The following is a 21,134-nucleotide window of genomic DNA, read 5'->3' as shown; positions in this document are numbered from 1 at the left end:
TCTGACCGCCGGCGCCCACACGACACCCGGGCCGCGAGACGGGGCTGCCACCGCCGGGCAAGCTGGGTGAAGCGCACGGGGGTTCTCTGTGATTTCCTACAACTGCCTGTGGGTCTGCAGAGACCTCAAAATACAAAGTGTAAGAAAGAAAAAAGTGGACCTGTGTGAGCATTCGTTCCTTACAGGCTGTGTTATTTGGGGTGAGCATTAAGTCCAGGAAGAAGCCGAGCCTGGTTTTGCTGTTCGGGATTTGGGGCGCCAGCCCCTGACTGCACGGCTGTGTCGACAGGGGTGCGCATTCCTCGCGCTAACCTGACTCCCTGTGGGTTTTAGGTATGCGACCATATACACCATGTTCCCGGTGTTCTCGCTGGTGCTGGACCAAGACGTGAAGCCGGAGACGGCGATGCTGTACCCGGAGCTGTACAAGGACCTCACCAAGGTACCCGCCCGCGGCCGCGCCTCCCGGGACCAGCACGCCCGCTCCTGGTGTTCCAGCTGAGCACCTGCTGTGAGGACGTGTGCCAGCCATGACGCGTTTCCAGGCAGGCTCTAAACAGTGTCTTCTCCATTCTTCCGCATGTTTTTCACTTTTCCTAGTTGTTAACATTTTCCTTTTGACTTAAACGTCAGAAAGGGAAAACCGTTTTCTCAGATGTTTGCAGTCAAGCTCTGTCGTGGTGCGTACGAACGGTTACAATCGCAAAGAGGCTCTGAAGCGTTGGGGGGACTTTGGGCAGCTCGGCAGATGGACCCGGGTCACCCAGTGGCCGGTGCGCCCTCGTTGCCTGTTCCTGCGGGAAGGACGCTTACTGGCAGGACTGACTTCCCGTCCACTCGCTGCCGCGTCCCAACACTGTGCACGTCAGAGTCCCGTCTGAGATGCGACGGACAGTGTGTCCCTGTCCCCGGGACCCAGGGCTGTAGTCACAAGGATGCTGCGGAGGAAAAGTCCACCCCCAGAAAACACCACTCCCTGAAAGTGTGCAGTACATACATTTATTTGGCCCCAAACCGCGCTCTGTTCAGATCGAAGTATTCCCGAACGAAGCTTCGGTGTGTCGTGTTTTTTTATGAGACCATGTTTTCAGAACGTGGAAAACAGGAACAGCCCCCAGCTCTCCAGGCACAAGTTACAGTGACCTTGGAGTTTTCCAGAAGGCTAGTCTCCTGAAGGAACACTGAGAACAAAACCCACTAACCCCCAATTAAATCCAGGTTGACAATTGCCAACCTGAAATCACCAAGTCAGATCTTTAAGACTACAGCCGTGCGGAGAAGGAATTTGCTGGTGTTAGCACAGACTCCATTCAGCTGACGGCTGACCCCTTGGAGAGCGCTGGCCCCTTAATGTTAATTAAAGGACATCAATCTTTGGGCTTGGTGGGTTTCTTATGGAGTTGGAGCAAAGCAGATTTAAAGTTCCTTGGAAAAAAATACAGAGTGCTCACGTTACTTTCATAGTCAGGACAAAAATAAAGCTATTGCATCAGTATCGTGTAAAATAAACTATCAGTCATTATATTCAAGAACATTTAATTTGATAATAAAATGCAAATATAAAATATATACATCAAGCACTAGTATCTTGGTGGCAATATTATTGTGAATTACAAGGAAAACTGGTTTATTCCAAAACGGCAAAACCGTTATCATTCAGTAAAGCGGTACAGGATCAAAGATCCAAAAACTACAGGAAGCTTTTGTGAGTAATTAGAATTTTAGTAGGTCGTGTGTTTCCTTATTTTCATAAACTCCAGAAACGTTTACTTAAATGCCGCCTCACACGCCTGAGGCGGAAGCAAGCTTTTCATGTAAGAACGAAACTCCGTGAGCTACTCTGAAACCACGGGCAGTTGGTGGCCCAGCCGCCCACGGCCATTGCAGGTGGGCCCGGGGGCGTGGCCAGACCATGAAGGACTCAGAGAGTGCGGTCTTGACCAGCTGGACGGGGTCGCTCACGGTTGTTCAGGATGTCAAATGCAGATGCCCTAAGTTACCTAGTAACCAGAATATGTTTACAGGGTCACAGGTGGCCCACAAATCCGTAAACTCCCCATTAGCTGATGCGTTTAAACACAAGGGGAGGGGCGCCTGGGTGGCGCAGTCGGTTGAGCGTCCGACTTCAGCCAGGTCACGATCTCGCGGTCCGTGAGTTCGAGCCCCGCGTCAGGCTCTGGGCTGATGGCTCGGAGCCTGGAGCCTATTTCCGATTCTGTGTCTCCCTCTCTCTCTGCCCCTCCCCTGTTCATGCTCTGTCTCTCTCTGTCCCAAAAATAAATAAACGTTGAAAAAAAAAAAAATAAAATAAATAAACACAAGGGGACTCAGGAAACGATGTTCAGTTCTGACTGAGTTGGATCTCGTTAAGATACTAGTTCATTTTTGTTAAGGTGACCAGTTTAGAATATCTCGGTATCCTAAAGTCCAGACGTCGTTCCTATGTTATTTTGACAAGAATTCAGCCACTTATCTTCCCGAAGCATCTTTTCCCAGAGATCTAAAATCTGTTCCTTTTGTGTTTATGGTATATCTTTGTAAATCTGAGAGCCTTTAAATCCTTTGAAAATGAGGTAGCCTTAAAGTACTCAACCACCTAACTTGATAACAGTTGAGTCATGTTTTCTTACTGAAGCCAGGGAGATATCTTGAAGCTTCACGTTGCTTCGTAACACTTTGTGGATGACTCAGGAGGCCGGCGGGCCGGCCGGCCGTGGGCAGGCGTGGAGTCGCGGCCACTGGAGGTAGCCGGCTGGGCTCGCAAAGACACACGAAGCCATCACTGGTCCCAGGAAGCCACGTGCAGTCGGGAGAGAAAACAGAAACTCAGATTAAGTTAAATGACACACAGCACAGGACGGCAGCGCGAAACGAGCCGCAGACGGGTGTGAGCCGTCGTCTGCCGTGCTACATGTCCAGCCCATTTTGAGCCCAAGGTCACGATAAATTTCTCAAATACTTTCAGAGGAAATCGAGGGAAGCAGAGTACGGATCCCTTGCAAAACAGACAGGAAATCCTATGCTTGAAAAGAAAATGCCCTGTTTTTCATACTTCCTTGATAACCAGTCTTTTTATTCCCGGAGTGTGAAGGATAAAGCGTTCGCCCCTGACTGACTTATCCTAACGGGGTCAGCCAGCCTGAATATAAACGTCCGCCCTGCTCTGCCTGCAGAGCCTAAGCCCTACCTGGAGTCGGTACCTGTCCAGTAATTGTTTGTGTCAGCGACGGGGTGAAGGACTCCCAACGAAGAGGCCGCCTTCCCTTCTCCTTCCTAAATCCGTATTCTGTTCCTGGCGCAAAGTGCGGTTAATGTTTTGGTGTTCCTCTTTTAAAGGCCAGACTCCACTCTGAACGCCCACACTTTACTCAAGAGGAGCAGCCACTTGCACGGTCCCGGGCGCGGCCGGTGCATCAGGGGCCCTGCGCACTCTTCCCTCTCCCAACTCTGCAGACGGCTCGATTTATCCCAGACGGTCTGTGGCCCCGTAGGAAAGGCCACGCGAGCCGAGATCAGGGGTCAGGACTAGTAAGGTGACCCAGGCTCAGCTCAGCCAGCCCCCATGGTCCTAAAATATCTCAGACCTGTAGCTGTGAATTCTGAGTCCCAACACATTGTTCTGTGTATTCATGATAAATAACCTGCTAACCGTGGAGGCATCTGGGTTATGGCTGCACTAATTGTCAAGGTATGAAGTCGGTAATACCATACAGTCCTTCATAAACAACCTTGACACCGTTAGATGCTCAACTGTTAGGATTACTTCACTATTTTCTTACTTTCTGTTGAATATTCTCAAGATGGCTTTAGCTCTGAAATGTATGTATTCTTCCATAATTTAGAAATAATAGTGATAAGGCAAGAAAAGGAAACTAAAGACAGAAATCAGGGAGGATCCTTTTGCAGATGAAGTAATCATCTCTGGAAAATCCCGAAGCATCCCCAAAACCCTTCTAGACTAGTAAGGTTAGTTACCTAGTAGTAACTAACTACTAGTTACTAGTAGTTAGTTAACTAATAGTAGAAAAATATATTTAATAAGAAAGAAAAATGTATTTAAAATAGATTTTAAAATATTTAACAATCTATTTAAAAATATATTTAATCATTTGTAATTCTGTATATTAGCAATAAACAGTTGAAATCTGAGAAGAGTTTTTAAACTGCGTTTGCAGTGACATAAAGTAAAGTTGGCTTAATGACGAAACGTGTGTGGGGTGTGGATGCTGGAGGCTGTAGGGTGTGAGAGGGGTCTTTAAAGGTCCAAAAGAGGGGTGCCTGGGGGGCTCAGCCAATTGAGCATCTGACTTGTTGATTTCAGCTCAGGTCATGATCCCAGGCTGTGCTGACAGCACAGAGCCTGCTTGGGATCCTCTCTCCTTCTGCCCTTCTGCTCTCCATCTCAAATTTAAAAATTAATAAGTAAAAGTGCAAAAGAACGTTTGTGACTGGAAGGCAGCGTGGCCAAAAGCTGACAAGCTGATTCCAAAATTTACATGGAAAGGCAGGGGAACTAGGATTATTAAAAACGTTTTTACAAAGGGGAACAAGGTTGGAAGACTCAACTGTACCTGATTTCAAGACTTTCTATTCGGTAGTAACCAATGCACCAGATAATCAGCAGACGATGGACATGTGGGCCAGTGGGGTCGACAGCCCGGAGAGAGAGCCACCGTGTCACAGCTGATCTTTGACAAGCGTGAAGGGAAATCCAAAGGAGAGGGGTCGTCTTGTCAACTGATGTTGTCGGAACCACTGGCAGAAATGGAGCCTCCACCCACTCCTCACATTTTGGGGGAAACGCACTCAAAATGAGTTCCCCCACTCAAAATGAGTCCTAGATTTAAATGTAATACTGTTAGCCTTCCGGAAGAAAATGGGGAAGAACCACGTGCATGACCTTGGGGTAGGCATAGTTCTTAGATATGGGGCCAGATGCATGATTCAGAAAGGAAACACTTGGCAAGTTGGACTTTATCATAATTGAGAACTTTAGTTCTGTGAATGACACTGTTAACAAAATCAAAGGGCCAGCTACAGACTGGGGGAAAATACTTGCAAATCATGCAAGACAGAGGACCTGTATCCAAAATACAGTAAAACCTTGGTCTCAGCATAATTCGTTTCAGAAACATGCTTGTAATCCAAAGCGCTTGTGTATCAAAGCGAATCTCCCCATGAGAAATAATGGAAAGTCAGATGATTCATTCCACAACCCAAAGATTCATATAAAAAATTATTATAATACTGTGATATAAGATAATAAGGAAAATACAAAATACAAAATAGAAAAATAAATTAACCTGCACTTACTTTGAAGACCTTTGTGGCTGGTGTGAGGGAGACAGGAGGGAGGAGGGTTACTGTGTAGGACGACTTTCACTAGCACTAGTGGAATCACTGCTATCTGTTGACTCGATGGAATCTTTCTCTGCGTGGGGGCCATTGTATACGCTCGCCCGGGTATTAATAAACTCTCGTCATAGACTGTATGTAATGTAACTGGCAGTGAGGCAGCAGAGGAGAGGGTCTACATCTGCAGGCGGCCTGACCTAGAAGGAAGCAAAGGACTGTCCATAGGTGCTTGGCACACGAGTGCCAGTTGTGGGCACCTTCCAACGTCCAGAAAACTCACTGATTTCTGCCAAACACCGAGGCCTGAGACCCAGCATCCAAGCATATGAGACGATCACCCACAATCCGCAGAGAGAGAGAGAGAGGAACCCTTGGCTCAGTTGTGATCATGTGACGTTCTGCATCATGTTCTACTCACAGCAAGACATCGCTCATGTATCAAGTTAAAATTTGTTAGAAATGTTTGATCGTCTTGCGGGACACTAGCAGGACAAGTTCCTCGCCACCCAAGGTTTTATTTTGGATAAATATAAAGAGCCCTCAAAACTCAAAAAGAAGACCACCCGATTTTTTAAACGGGCAAAAGACGAACTGACGTGACACCCAGGGTCACGACATGCAGGTGGCAAGTGAGCGTATGTGAAACTCCCGCCACCGCTGTTGCTGAGGGGCCGGCGACGACCCCCCGGGCAGGCAGGTCCAGAGCGTCGGCTGCAGCGCGGGCTCTCCCACGGCTGACGGAACACAGGATAGCACAGCCGCCCAGACAGAGCGTGGCTTGGAGTCTCTCGTGAAGTTAGACACGCACTGAGCACGGGAGGCAGCAGTCCTACTCCTGGGCCTTCACCAGAGAGAGATGAAGACTCGTGTTCACACAGAACCCTGTAGATAAATGATTACGGGAGCTTTGCCATAATTGCCCAAAACTGCAGACACGCACTGGGATAGTGTTCAGCAGTGAGAAGAAAAACCATCAATCCAGCAACACGGATGAGTCTTGAATGCGTTTTGCTACACAAAAGAAGGCAGGCTCAAAAGTCCGTAAGATCCCATTCGCCTGCCAGCCTGGGAAGTGCAGAGTGATGGGGACAGAGGACAGGGGGGTGGCTGCCCAGGGTCCAGGTAGGCAGGCTGAGAGAGGCAGCTGGGGGCAGCTGAGCTGGTATGGTGTGGCCCCTTGTGATCCCGCGGTCTCAAACCACATGACCTTCAGGTGGATTAACCTTTCCCAAAATTTGCTTGATGTTATTTTTTACAGTTTGGGTTGGTGTCTAATAGAAAAGTACTTTCGGGTCTTTAAGATTTCATGTTTAAATATTTAAATATAGTAACAAGCATTTATTCAATTCTCAGTAGTTCTGGCTTTATGCTTGCTGTCTTCTATCCGCATGAGTGTGTGCCATGATCATCTGTATTCACTTGGAGGAAACCACTCACCCCGAGGTTAGCTATGTGCCCTGGGGCGTCCCAGGCAGGACTCAAACCCGGGGCGGCCGGTCCTGAGCAGTGTCTGCCTGTTTGCCCGGACAGAGCTCCTGCTGAAGGAATATCCCGTGCGTGTGTGAGGCAGGGGTGTGAAGAGCTCCACCAGTCAGTGACAGACACGTTCTTCCTCTCCCAGAACCGAAGGGAAGGCGTGTGTGGGCCCACGAGAGCCGCTGGACGAGTGGAATGGAATTGTGTTCGTGCACGGCACACTTGTACCCCCGAGTACGGCGAGACTCTTGCTTTCGTCTTTCAGAGCCATTAACGAGCATCACATCCAGAAGCTAGTGGTTTATGCGTATTTTTCAGGTTTTTTTCTCCAGTTTATTGTGTCGACAGTTCTTATGCCCATCTTGTAGCGTTTTGCCTCAGGAACCTACAGCCTGCTTGGATACAGGAGCTCCGCGCACACGGATACGTTCTCTTTAACAGACACCGTGTGATGACTTTGTCGCTTCTAATACAAGAAACAGCACAGATACCCCTTTGTGTCTTTCACCATGTAAACTGATCATCGTGTCACATACATAATGTTGAACAGATGTCAGCAAATCTGGCTACAGACTAAATCTCTTCGTTTTACATCAAAAAATTTAAGTTCTCTTTTAAAATACTCAGATAGAGTCGGCCACGTGCTTAATGACATGCGCGTTTTGTTGAGGATCAAACACCTGTTGGCGTCCAGTCAGAGAAGCGTGCTTGGGAAATCGGCACTGAAAGGACCTGTGTGACACAGGTTAACGTTCTCCGCCTTTTTTAAATCAGCATTGCCTTTCAAAAACACCTGTTGTATCTGAACCTTACTTTTCACACGTACGTATGCTAAGGACTCGGGTTTGGCGTGTAACTCAGGAAGGTGCTGGAGTGGCCACACGTGTCTCACGGCATGCGTCTCTTCTGTGAAGTTGTCACCTGACTCTAGGTGGTCACGGCTCGGATGCAGACTGCTCTGGAGGTCGTCATGGAAATGCCCCCCTCCATCTCCCATATTCCTTTGCTGGCATCTGACGGCACTTTGACTCGGAGACCACCCACCTCCCCGGGCAGGGGGACCCTGGTCACAGACACAGCTTCGGACTCTGGTCATTTGCAGTTGACTCTTGAACCTTGGGGGGTCAGGGGCACGGACGCTCTGTACAGTCAGAAATCTGCAGATCACTTTCGACTGCCCGACATGTAACTGCCAACAGCTTGCCGTTGACCAGAATCCTCACTCGTCACGTAAACCTTTGATTAACGTGGGCTTTGAATATCATGTGTTATATACGTCACACACATCACAATAAAGTAGGCTGGAGAAAAAAACGTTAAGGAAATTACAAGGAGGGGCACCTGGGTGGTTAAGTTGGATGAGCATCTGACTCTTGGTTTTGGCTCAGATCATGATCTGTTTGTGGGTTTGAGCCCCGCATGGGGCTCTGTGCTGACAGCTTGGATTCTCTCTCTCTCTCTCTCTCTCTCTCTCTCTCTCTCTCTCTGAAAATAAACTTAAAAAAAATCATAAGGACAAGAAAATACATTTTCACTACCATATTTATTTAAAGAAGAACCCTCACAGTTCAAACCCATGTCAAGGGTCAGATGTACACATGAGCGCAGCTAACCTGCCACGTGGACTTATGGAAAGCCCCAGGCTCTCTGTGTCTCTGCATCTGTAAATGGGGACGATGTCTGCCCGTCTCACCACAACGCTGCATGGATGAGAACGTTGAAGCAGCGGTGTGGAAGAAACACAGTGGTCTGTGAGCACACGCATCTATCTGGTGGTGGCCCCGAGGGGCTCTGTCCGAGTGTCTGTCGTTCTCACGGCCTTGTCTAAGGAGCATTGCCTGGGAGCAGCCCTTAGCGCCAGCAGGTCAGTGCGGTTGGTTAATGGCCGAGTCTTCCCTCTTGGGCGTAGATGTCTTCAGGACGGAAGTCAGGCAAGGCCGCAGGCCGTGCTCCACCCTCCTGGACGCATCCCGAACGGCCCGGTCTAAGTTGCAAAAGGGAAGGTGCCTGTACGAAAACCACTCTGTCTGTCACTCTTGGACTCGTTTCCAGAAAGGATCTCAGGGTTCATAAGCTCCAACTTGAGCAGAGATAGACCGTCCATTTTTATCTGGAGAAACTAAAAAATGAACATGGAGATGTTTGTTGGGAAGAAGTAAGGGCGTAAGTGAAGTTGTTTTTACGACAAAGAAAGTCTTCATCTGCTAGTGCATTTAAGCGTTTGCTTATGCACATCCACTCCTAGCGTGTGGCTGCGGGTCACCAGAGGTCAAACGAGACATGGCTGTGTGTCGCAGGTGCACACGGGGGGCGCGGGCAGGTTGTGGGGGGCAGGGGGTTGGGCCTCGGGGGCCTTTTAGCATTTGTGCTCATTCCTGGCTGTTTGAAAAGCTGTGTGTCACGCGTGTTCCGCTCTGTTAACTAAGATATTCCACTGTTTACCTCTAGGGGAGATCCTTGTCTTTTAAGACCTTCCTCGTCTGGGTTTTGATCAGCATTTACCAAGGTAAGACGGGCCTGCCTCTCCGGACGGACGCGTCGTGTCCTCTAGCACTGCTGTTCTCACCCCTCGGTTCAATTCCAGAAGGTCACAGTTCCATCAGCAGCCCCGGACCCCTGCACGCTGCAGTGCGTCACCTAAAAACTGACCTGTTTTTAATGAACTGTTAATCCGGGAACATCTGCACACGCACCTACACATTGTGTGCCCCACGCAGTGGTTTCCCTTCAAGGGCGAGAAACCTCACTTGGGTGGAGAGGAGCCGGCAGCCGCCTGGGCTGGGTGCTCCCGACAAAGGGGAGGTCGCGGACGGTCAAGTAACCCCGCGTGCGTTCCCTCGAGGGCGGAACTGCCGGTGGGAGAGGCGACGCGGCCGTTCCTCCAGGTTGCAAACGTTCCTGCGCCGCTGCTTGGGGCCACGTGTTGTTTTATCCGTAATCCGGGGCTTCCGTAAATCGTCAGTCAACGCGACGTGTGGGGTGCACGCAGTCCCGTATTTTAAGTGTGACTCGTGTCAGGTGCTGCTTCTGCAATGTCGCCCCGCCGGCTTGCACGGCGCTCGTTTCGCACCCTGATCGGAGCCGCGTGTCCCCCGCTTGTGTGTTCCAGGTGGCATCCTCATGTACGGGGCCCTGCTCCTGTTCGAGTCCGAGTTTGTGCACGTGCTGGCCATCTCCTTCACGGCGCTCATCCTCACGGAGCTCCTGATGGTGGCCCTGACCATCAGGACGTGGCACTGGCTGATGGCGGTGGCCGAGGTCCTCAGCCTGGGCTGCTACGTGGCCTCGCTGGCTTTTCTGAATGAGTATTTTGGTAAGTTGCCTTGGAAATCTGGTTTGTTCAAAGTGTTTTTGAACATTTTTTATTGTTGCTTCTTACCACGTCGTCTTAAACCACAGATCACAGTAAAACCCACGTCAGAACACTTCACGACACAAAAAGCTTGTTTTCGTGGAAAGATTAAAGTCCTTGTCATAATTTGAAAAATTCAGACCGTCAGCACGCTGGCTTCTTAAAAGACACTGAAGATGACCGTTTCCACAAGTCTCCACGGTTTGTCGCTCTTCCCAGGGGACGGGCGGGCTTGCCCCCGACACGGAGGCCACAGGGCCCCACGGCGGCGGCACGAAGCGCCGTGGGCGCTGTAATGGGGTCACTGGGCACGCTCACCCCCACTCCGCTGACCCTGGCCTAGCGACCTTGACAGGGTGGCCTCACAGAACCTGTCCCCACACGTGGCTGCTGGTCTACACTCAGACTGTGGCTCTGGTTGCCACCAGGCTGGTCCTGGTCACCCTGCCGTACAGGTCGGAGGGAGAGTGGGCCAGAGTCGCCCTCACCTGCCACCTGATGCCACCTGCCCAGGACCCGCCCGACTGCCTCGAAGCGCTTCCCCCGGGAGGGACTCCTGCCCGGAGAAGCCCCACGCGGTCCCTTCGTCACATTGTCCTCACCACACGGCAGCTCCTCCCTCCCTGTTGCCAGTCTCGGGCCCTTCCAGCCGGAGGTGGACGCCCAGTGGCCAGTTCCGTCGGGCGCCGTCCTGGAAGGGAGTGATGTGGCCTTGGGACTGCAGGGATTTTAGAACTAGGGCAGTGAGAAGACAGGATATGGTCAGATGAGCCCAGAGGTGATGTTTGTCCTTCGGGCATCACTGTCAGGTGCTCGGGCCTCCCCCCACCCTGAGCCCCGGCCCCCGCAGGGTGGAAACGGTCCTTGGGTCCACACTGCACGTCAGAAGCTCAGCTCAGTGACCGCTTTCCCGATCCGACGTGGAACTTCCCAGGGGACTTTGAGAAAAGGGAAAACTGCGTCGTGTCCCTGGTGGTTTCGTCAGCGCCAATAACCACAGCAAAAGACGCTGCCTGTTCGTACCCGCCATCGCTGTGCCAAGCCACTCAGTCGCGCTCTCGTGTGACCAGTGCAGAGGACTTCCCAGCATCTCCCCACCCCCCCCCCCCCCACCCAGAGCAACAGAACTGGGGTTGTCGCCTCAGGGCCTTGTGACATCAGCCTGTGGCCGGCCTCCCAGCAACAGTAAACCCGAACGGCCTCCAGACAGCCCCTCGTGTGACTGTGGTCTGTGCAGGCCAGCCCTTCCTTTAAGTTCACTCACTGAGGATTCCGTTCTGTCACCTGCCCCACGCGGCTGGACGCCCAGCCCGACGGGCGCCTGACACACCCCACAGAGGTTCCCAGCAGCGCATCGTGGCTCCGGTGAGCGGAGAGCAGACAGCTGGGGAGGAGCCCTGGCAGACAGACAGCCGCAGCCCCGGAGGGGGGCACAAACCTCAGAATGAGAGGAGCTGTGTCCGGTGGCCCAGAGCAGGGCGGGGGGAGTAGCGTGATAGCAGAGACGTCGCAGGAGTGGGAGATACGACCAAGGGGCCCTCCCCGAAGGTGAGCAAAGAGGCGGAGAGAGAGTTCGTGGGGTGCAAACCAGGAGGAATACAGGTCCCTGCCCTCGGCCACCGGGATTCCCAGGAAGAGAACACACAGCATGGGAATGAGTTCGGAAACAGCACAAGAAAAAGCCAGATCCGAAGTCCCTGTGTCTGCGGGGGGCAAGATGGGATGCACACGCGGACCCACCTTCCTCGGAAGCTCCAGACGCCCCCGAGGATGGGAAGTCCCCACGGCTTCGAGGGAGAGGCCAGAGCAGCCTCTGCGGGTGGTCAGGAGCGTGAGCGTGCCCTGCAGAGGCGTCCGGGGAGTATGAGTCGCTGCCCCAGGTTCCGAGGGCAGCCTGCACGGCTGAGCGGGAGAGCGGCTCCGGCCTGGCCACGGGGAGAGGAGGGGACGGAGCGGACGGACCCGCGCGCTCCGTGAAAGCCACTTCTGGGAGCGCTGTCGAAGGCCGCCGGCCGACAGAGGCTGATTCCCGGGCCCGGCCCGTCTGCAGAAGAGCCGGGGGCTTCCAGAAGGTCTCCGTGTTGAGTGGCCTCTTTGGGGGCAGGTCACGGTCCTGGCAAGGGCTGTGCTCTGGGGCAGCACCGAGGCGTCGAGGGCACCGCCGGGCCGGGTCCAGGCTGGCCTGCGCGACTCCAGCCAGCGCCTGACACCCGGGGCGCGTGATGAGGCCACGTGCCGTGGGCGCACCGCTCCTGTGGCTTCGCGGGGCATCGGGGCAACTTGCTTCCTGGGCAGGTGCAGGACCCCGCGGGAGGGAGCTTCACGGTGAGGGGCGCGGGGCGTGGGAGTCACTCGGGTGAGTGCCTCCGAGAGCCAGCGTCTTGCCGTTGGCGCGTGTGGGGTTGCGGCAGGCGGGAGGAGGTGAGAAGGTAGAGTGCCGCGTGGCCCTGGGGATGAGGGCGGGAGGACGGCCCTGGAGTCTACGTGACTTGCCCCCCTTCAGATGCTGGCGGGCCCTCCCTGATCAGCCGTCGGGTCAGAGCATCGCCTGTGAGTGTGTCGACGTGTGTCAGAAAATTCGTCTTGAGGCAGAAGCCTTGGTCCCTGAAAATCAAAACGGCGACGTTTTTTCTGTGAGTAAGCAGCGTTCTAGGCCACACCATGAGTCTCTGGGGCAAAGTCGTCTTCACCAGGAGAGAAAGAGAAGAGCCTCAAACTGCTGTGCGACGCAGGCACAGTCGTCTGGGGTGAGGACTGATGGTCACGCACAGCAGCCCCTCCCGGAAGCACGTCTGCCCTTCGTGTCAGGACCGGTCACCAGCAACCTTCGTGTCAGGTGCGGGACCTTCCAGTAGCCGTGTGCACACGGCACCTGGGGAAGCGCCACACACAGCGGGTTTTGCCTTTGAGACTAAATCCCCCGGAACCTTGAGGTCTGGATCCTATAGGGAATGTTGGGGGATGCGCCTTAAAGTTGCAGTAAGTTGGGGCGCGTGGGGGCTCGGTCGGTCGATCGTCCGACCCTTGATTTCGACTCAGACCGTGATCTCACAGTTCATGGGATCCAGCCCTGCCGTCCCGACAGTGCGGCGCCTGCTGGGGATTCTCTCTGTTCCTCTCTCTCTGCCCCTGCCCTGTCCGCACTGGCTCGCTCCCTCAAAATTAGAAAATAAACAATTAAAAAATGAGTAAGTTGCCATGAGTCCGTTATTGTCTTTCAGTTATGGTTTAAAACGTCTTACGGGGCGCCTAGTGGCTCAGCCGGTTGGCCTTCTGACTCCTGATTTCAGCTCAGGTCATGATCCCAGGCCGTGGGTTGGAGCCCCGCATCGGGCTCCTCACTGGCCGTGGAGCCTGCTTGCATCTCTCTCTCTCTCTCTCTCTCTCTCTCTCTCTCCCTCCCTCCCTCCCTCCCTCCCTCTCCCTCCCTCCCTCTTTCTCCCCCTCCCTCCCTCTCCCTCCCTCCCTCCCTCCCTCTCTCTCTCCCCCTCCCTCTCCCTCCCTCCCTCCCTCGCTGTCTCTCCCCCTCTCCCTCCCCCCTCCCTCCCTCCCTCCCTCTCTGCCTCTCTCCCCCGCTCACGCTTTTTCTAAATAAATAAGTAAACTTTACAAAAAAGCAACACTGTATGCCGACACGACAGGCAGGAACACGAAAGCACTGAAACCACCATTACAGATGCATTTCCCATGGTCACGTTTACCGCTGACAGCTTGCGAGGTCCTGGTACCCCCTTCGCCTCTCCTCTGTCGTCCCCGTTCCTGGCCTGTTTTCAGACAGGTGCAGGCAGAGTGTCTCCGGAGCTTTCTTAGCTGATGTTCTTGCTTCTTTCACCAGGACACAACTTTAGCGGAAGAGTTGGAGACAGGAAGTGATGACCAGTCTCCCTCGGTTTCTCGCTGACTCTCCTTGTGCCGCAGGCTGGCGTTGGGCTGTTCCCCGCTGAGGTTCCCCCACCTCTGCTGGGTGAGGGCAGGTGCCCAGGCCTCTGCGTCTGCTGCTGAGAATCGCGTCCGTCAGGGCGCCGTGTATCCCTCCCTGCGGCTGGTTTTGCTTTTCTGTCTTTAGTGGTTGAGGCCCTGGAAAACACTGGCAGGGTTTTTCAAAGCACGGTTAAATCCAGACCATATCCAACCGTCTGCGGGCTCGGCCCTGCCGTCGACGTGTGTGGAATCCGTGAGTCCTGCCAGGGCGAGAACGAGCACTGAGTGTGGGCTCCTGCACGCGCCTCCTCCCAGGACGCATCCGGGCAGCCCGGCTTTCTCCGCCTGGGCGGAAAGGCGAGCCTGCGGGCCCCCGGGCTGACGGCCCCACCCGCCAACACAGAGGTCGCGGTGCGGGGGGTCACCTCCCAGACCGGGTACGACAGACCGTGCCGAGCCTCCACCCGCCGGAGGGCATCTGGGGACGTCGTACTGGTCTCTAAAATCTGGTTTCCGTTTCTTCTGCTGAAAGAGCCCATCACGCCAGGTGCGTGGGCCCGTCTCTAGCGTCTGCGGGGACGCGCCACGGCCGCGGGTCTGCGGCTTCGGGCCGCCTCTTCAACCTGTTCCTGCCTCTTCCCTACAGATGTTGCCTTCATCACGACCGTGACCTTCGTGTGGAAAGTGTCGGCCATCACCATGGTCAGCTGTCTGCCGCTGTACGTCCTCAAGTACTTGAAGCGGAAGCTGTCTCCCCCCAGCTACACCAAGCTCACGTCCTAGGCCGGCCACAGCGGCAGCGCGGGGGCCGTGTGGGGCTGCGGGGAGGTCGGGAAGGGACGAGCCCGAGGGCCCGGGGCCCCCGCCGCCTGGACGCTCCCGGCCCGCGTGGCGAGTCGCGCTCACCGTTGCTCACGACTGCGTTTCCGTGTCAAACCACTCACGTTTCTTTCGAAAAGAAGCCTATTTCTCCCACTGTTACTGTAAAGCATTCATCTGACTCTCGTGTTCTGAGAATTAAAGTGAAAGTTTATTTAGCATTTGGCCATTTCCTAACATTCAGATTCTTTCTCCGATGTCACGGTAGAGAAAGCCCCTTCACTTAACCAGAATAAAGTCTAGACGCCAAACGCTGGTGTCTGTTTGCTGCCGATGCCTCCCCGCCGGTCACACTTCCCCCGCGGGGACTCGAGTTCCCAACGTGAAGGGCCGCGTCTCCACACGCGCTGCAGCCAAGCCGGAAGAGGGGCCGCGTCTCTGCACTAAGTCCGTGGCCGCCACCAGCGATGTGCGGTCGAGGGCGTCGCCGCTAAGTGAACCCGCTTCTAACGGGGAAACCCCCGCGCCGGGTCTGGAAGTGGACCCCGGCGGTCCTGTGCGCTCACAGCGCTGCCTCGCCCGCCCCGACCCTGCCGGTCCCGGCGCTGGGGTCCTAAGCGCGCACACGCACCCGACAGCGCCCTGCTAGAACCAGCCCGTGTGTTTCCGGCTGCCATTAGGGTTTCGTGCGCCCACGCAGCTGTGTTCGTCCAATGGGGCGTTTTTTCCACGCGTGGAGGTGGCCCCCGCCACTCTGTGGAGCACCCTGGGTGTCACTGGTGACCCCCGACCCCCCGCCCGTCACCAGGAGCGTACTGGGGGGTCCCGAGCGGTGGGCTCTTGGCTGGAAGGGCAGCTCCTCCCTGTGTCCTGAGGCCGGGTGCCTCCCGTGCCAGGTGGTGGTTCCGGTCTGTTCTCACCCTTCAGCTCGGCCTCCCCCAGCAGGTGGCCCGTCCCCCAGTCACCACGGGGTCATCAGCCACCGGTGGAGCCGCACGCCGTGTCCTCGGGCACCACCCACGTCCCGGGCGTCCCTGCGGTGTCCTCCCAAAGCGGAAAGGCAGCAGCTGCGAGGAAGGAGCGCGGGCAGGAAGCTGCTTCGGCGGGGGGCCAAGCGCTGGGGCCCCCGCTGCCGGCCCGACGTCGCCATTTCCGGCCGCGGAGCCGCCCCGCACGCTGTGGGCTCAGGTCCTGAGGCCACGGCACACGCAGCCTGTGGTGGGGACGTGAGCACACCCTGAACTTGGGGCCTCACAGAAATCTCAGCCCGTCCACAGCCAACGGCCTGTGGGACACGCAGGATGTCCCAGAGCAAATGGAGGGGTCCGCCTCGGAATCGCTTAGTTCCGACATAATGAGTTGTGAGCGACCAGAAACCTGAGAAACCGGGAAGCGCTGGGAATGGTTCTGCAGAGTGATTTAAAGATCCAGAGGGACGCCTGGGTGCCTCAGTCGGCTGAGCGTCCGACTCTGGGTTACGGCTCAGGTCATGGTCTCTCATGATTCGTGGCATCGAGCCCTGAATCGGGTTCTGCACGGACAGCACGGAGCCTGCTTCGGATTCTCTGTCTCCCTCTCTCTCTCTCTCTCTCTCTCTGCCCCTCCTCCACTCACACTCTCCCTCTAAAATTTTTAAAAATAAAAATAATGAAAATAAAAAAATACAGAAACTTCTCCAAGCCATGGGGTCTTAGCTGGATTCTGACTAAGCAGACGGAGTTCGACCTGAGTCCTGAGAAATGAAGGTGCGTTGCGTCCGAATTAGACTCCGAGCTCAGGTGTGTTTTCATCTGCGAAGGGGGAGCGATCTCTGCCACCAGGGCTGAGTGACGCGACGGTGGCAATAACAGAAGCTCTCCGTGGGCGGCTGGCGCACGGTGGTGGCACGGGCGATGTCTGTGACTCCAGCCCTCTGCCAGGTGACATAAGGCAGCTGCCCCACGAGGGTCACCCGGTGGTCCCAGTCAAGTTCACGTTTACGAACCAGCCCTGCAGAGACGGGAGGGCGCTGCACAGGGAGGCGGCGGGCAGCGACCGTCCCCGCGCTTGGTCCCCGGCCCAAGTCGCCAAGCCCCGTCGGCTCCATTTGCGAAAGCTGTCCGACCCTGTAGGACTTCAGGGTTGCTTCGCCACCTTTTGGGCGTGCAAAGTGCGTTTTAATTGTCTGATAGTGTAGCCGTGTTCTCCCTGTCTGCTGTGGCCACACGCAGTGCGTGGTGTCTGTTGTGCGCACAGTGGGTGTGCACGGTGCCCGTGGTGGGTGCCCGCGGGGCAGGTGCTGCCCTCGCAGGGATGGGCCTGCTCCCCTGCCAAGGAAACTCGCCGAGGTGGAGAGGCGCGCTCCGGAAGCCAAGGGCGGGTGACCGGCTCCTCCGAGGAGGTGAGGCCCACGCTGAAAAAGAAGCGACAGCAGCTTTCTCCAGGCCCTGCGGTGGGGGAGCTCAGCAGGCCGGGGCGGGACCAGAGGCCCGCAGCTGGCAGGCAAGGCCGACTCGGCACTCGGACTGTGTGGCCCAAGCACCAGGACAGATCACGAACGCTTTGGGCGGAGGACGCCGCCGCGCATCAGACAGCCCCAGGAAATTCGACGAGCGAGAGGAAAGGGTCTCGAGGTCAGGAGGCGGAGGGCGCGTGCGGAGGCCTGTGTGTTTGCAGACCGTGACAGGCGGTCAGGACAGCCCACCGCCAGGGAATTTAGACCAGTTCATGTTAATGAGGAACATGGGCACAAGAGGGGCCTGGTGTGAGGAGGTGCTGAGTGTTTTACCCCAGTGCCTCACCGCCACTGGAGCTCTGACGCGTGCAGTAGGGTGGACAGGCGGTTGAATGGGCAGATGGGTGGACAGGCGGGTGACACGGCGGGCAGGTAGATGAATGGACAGGTGGGAGAAGGGGTGGATGAAGGCACAGTAGGGTGCATGGATGGATGACAGGGTGGGCAGGCAGGTGGGTGGGTGGCCAGGTGGATGAGTGGAAGGATGGGTGGACAGGTGGGTGAATGGATGGATGGATGGACAGATGGATGAATGGACAGACGGGAGGACAGGTGGATGAATGGACAGATGGGAGGCCAGGTGGATGGATGGATGGATGGATGGACAGGTAGATTAATGGACAGATGGATGAATGGATGGATGGATGGATGGACAGATGGATGAATGGACAGACGGGAGGACAGGTGGATGAATGGACAGATGGATGGACAGGTGGGTGGATGGACAGGTAGATGAATGGACAGATGGATGGACACGTGATGCAAGGACGCATGGATGGACAGGTGGATAAATGGACGGATGGATGGACAGGTGACAAATGGACAGATGGGTGGACAGGTGGATGAATGGACGGGCGGGCAGGTCGGTGGATGCCCTCTACAATTTTGTCCTATTCCAGACAAGCACCTATTATCACGTGTTTTCCTCAGTATTTCTGAATATTGAGGGCTGAGCTGCGTTAGCAAAGCCTACAGACTACACCCCAAGGAGCCAAAGCAGATTGCAGAAGTGGCCACCTGTTCCTTGCTGCTTAGGCCAAAGAGGCCCCTCGTCGAAGTGGGATGGCCCTGGAGTGACTGCCTCGGACCCTGTTCGTCCTGTCCTGGCTCTGGGGGCATGAAGGCTCAGGGTCATCGGGCAGGGGACCCCCAGTGAGGAGTGGACTCCCACCTGTGGAAGGAGGCCACGACTCCCTGCACCTTGAGCCCCGTTGGGAGGCCCCTGTGGGCTCTTGTCTCCCCCCTGCCTCCCGCATCACTAGGGAGCCCAGGCTGCTGTTCGGGGACACAGGTCAGGGTCTGCTGCCCTTGTCACCTGGGCCCCCGACCCACAGATCTGCCTGCCTCACTCGGCGTCACCACATCTCACCTGAACGCTGCAGACTCAGCCCAAGGGGCCGGGCCCCAAGCAGATGCCAGCACCACCCCCCCCCCCACCAAATTCCTCAGGCTCTGAGGACGAGGAAACCCACAGAAGGCCCCCCGTGTCCTCCAGAGGACATGCTCCCCCCCCCCCCGAGATGGGGTCACCTCCCTCCACCCCAGATCGTGTCCACCTGACGTGCAGCACAGCCAGTGCCTGTGAGCAGGTGGGTCACCCTGGACGGCCCGGGCTTGACCGAGGCCCTGCCCTCCTCCCTCCCGGACTTCCATCCAAGGAGGTTACGTCCCGGGATTCCTTCGGTGGAACTGGAAGAGAAACAGGTAGGCACTGACCCGGTCTGGTGTTTGGGGGGAGAAGGACACCTGAGTTCAGGGCTGTTCGGGCATGGCCACCGTCACGTCCCCCTCTACCAGTTCTCCCCTCAAGTCCTTGGGGGTGGGCTGGCCTTGTCCCCCTCCCAGGACAGCAACGGTCACCTGACGCCTCTGAAAACTTTTGACAGGGTGTGTGGAGAAACCAAGGCACGGGGAAGTTTAAAGTGATTTCCCCAGAGCCTGGGAGGCCGTCCGCTCCTTCCTGGCATTAACCTGAGGCCGAGGTGCACGAAGATCCCTCCCCAGACGGTGCGGTGGGGACTCGAGGGGAGCCGTGTTGCCCCCCCAGGGCGAATGGTCAGGCTCCGCCCCTCCCGGTGGCCCCCTCCCAGGGCGGCAGCCACCAGGACAGACAGAGCGCGGCAGGCTTTCCCGCCAGGACCCCGCCGCCAGCCTCCGGGCCGCCCTGTGTCCCCACGTGACGGGGCTTTCTGGCACATCTCCTGAGAGCTTTCGTCTTGGAATAATGTCGGACCAACAGAGGAGCTGCAGAGACAGTCCGTCGGAGCCCCCCTTTCCTCCCGCAGCCTCCCCGGGCCGAGCGGCCTCCCCTACAAGGGCTCTGTCCCGCTGGCCCAGAAGGCCCCTCGTGTCCCTCCGTCCTGGCGGCGGGGAGTGCCGGGTGGAGTTGTGGGGGCCGCTCTGAGGCAGGAACGTGGCACCGACGTGCGTCCTCGGGCATCTCCAGCCCCCGAGATGCAAGATGCATGGGAGGCTTCGAGCAGCGCCTGCTGGTGGGGGCCCTCGTGCCCTGGTGCCAGCCTCAGACCCGCTCCAAACACACAGGAAATGCCTCAGCATCTGGCGTACCGCCGGGTGTCATTTCAGAAGATTCCAGAAGGTGGCGCCGGAAGCTAAGAAATGACACCCCGCCGGTGCGCGCCAGAGGCCGCGGCTTGGGGACAGCAGAGAAGAGTTCTTACACCTGGGTGTCCTCCCTGAGCTGCCTCGGGGCCCACGGGCTTGTGTATACATGTGGTGCCCGTTTTGTCTGAATGGGAGCCACGGGCTCCTCCTCCCAAACAGGTGAGAGGCAGGCCCCGTGTGTCGGGCGGGGGTCTCCTGGCCCGGGGGAGGGCCCCACGAGAGCTTGCCCCGGCCCGCAGCCCCCCCCCCCCATGGACAGAACCTCCTGGTGGGTCCGGAAGGTTCCAGAGGCCGAGTTGGCCGAGCGGAAGCCGTGGGGACCTGCAGAACCGATTCTGTGTCCTTTCTTCTGAGTCTTAAAAATACTCAGCGGTGAGAGAACGAGAGGGAACCCAGAAGCGCCCTGTGTCCGAGGCCACTGGGCGGCGGGCGGGCGGGTGCCGGCTCTGGGGCCCCAGAGGCGAGTGACACCAGCCTCGCGCCCTGGAGAGAGGCGGCTCCGCATCAGGGGCCGCGGGGCCGCTCCCAGCATCCTGGCGCATCCCCACCATGCGGGTCCTCGTCACGGGGACCCCTCCGGCCCCAGCCCTGCTGCCCTCCCCTGCAAGCCCAGCGGGGGCCCGGAGCAGCGACCGGTGTCCACCCCCAAGGCCCGGGCCCGTCCGCCTGCCCTCCTCTGACCGGGCTGCCCGGCGCTCCGCCATCTGTCCACCCGGGGCTCGCGGGGAGTCCTGGGCCCAGCCCGCAACCTGTGCACAAAGAAGGGGAGAAAGACCCAGACCCACCAGGGGCGCCCTCAGGGACCAGGGCACCGCAGGGCCCTGCGGGGGAAGGCCCGGGTCACTGGGCACAGCGGACGGGCCCCCAGAACACAGCCGCACCTCCTCACCCCGTCCGCACTCAGCTAAGCCACCGGCAGGTCTGGGCCCCTGCCCTCGGCAGAGCCCGGACAGGGTCCCGGCCAGAACCCCAAGGCTCCGAGAGCGGGACCCCCGTCCTGCCAGGGCCCCGAAACGCTGTCCTGCAAGCCAGGCGTGTGCGACAGCAGATTCAACCCTCGGTTCTGGGGGCCTCGTGTCAGAGGCCAAAGTG

General features: G+C 56.7%; 1 protein-coding gene across 1 annotated transcript in view; it reads left to right on the top strand.

Moving 5' to 3' along the window:
- ATP9B (ATPase phospholipid transporting 9B (putative)) overlaps positions 1-15,234 on the top strand; it is a 204,428-nt gene extending 189,194 nt beyond the window's left edge. The window contains exons 14-17 of the mRNA XM_030336998.1: positions 319-442; positions 9,280-9,337; positions 9,941-10,144; positions 14,751-15,234. Of these exons, the coding sequence (XP_030192858.1) occupies positions 319-442; positions 9,280-9,337; positions 9,941-10,144; positions 14,751-14,887 (523 nt within the window). The 3' untranslated portion in view covers positions 14,888-15,234. The remainder of the gene's footprint in view (positions 1-318; positions 443-9,279; positions 9,338-9,940; positions 10,145-14,750) is intronic.
- The last annotated feature ends 5,900 nt before the right edge of the window (positions 15,235-21,134 follow it).

Source organism: Lynx canadensis, chromosome D3 (genome assembly GCF_007474595.2).
Source record: "Lynx canadensis isolate LIC74 chromosome D3, mLynCan4.pri.v2, whole genome shotgun sequence".
Taxonomy (NCBI): Eukaryota; Metazoa; Chordata; class Mammalia; order Carnivora; family Felidae; genus Lynx; species Lynx canadensis.
Note: the sequence above shows the minus strand (reverse complement) of the source record. Positions and strands in the feature narration are given on the sequence as shown.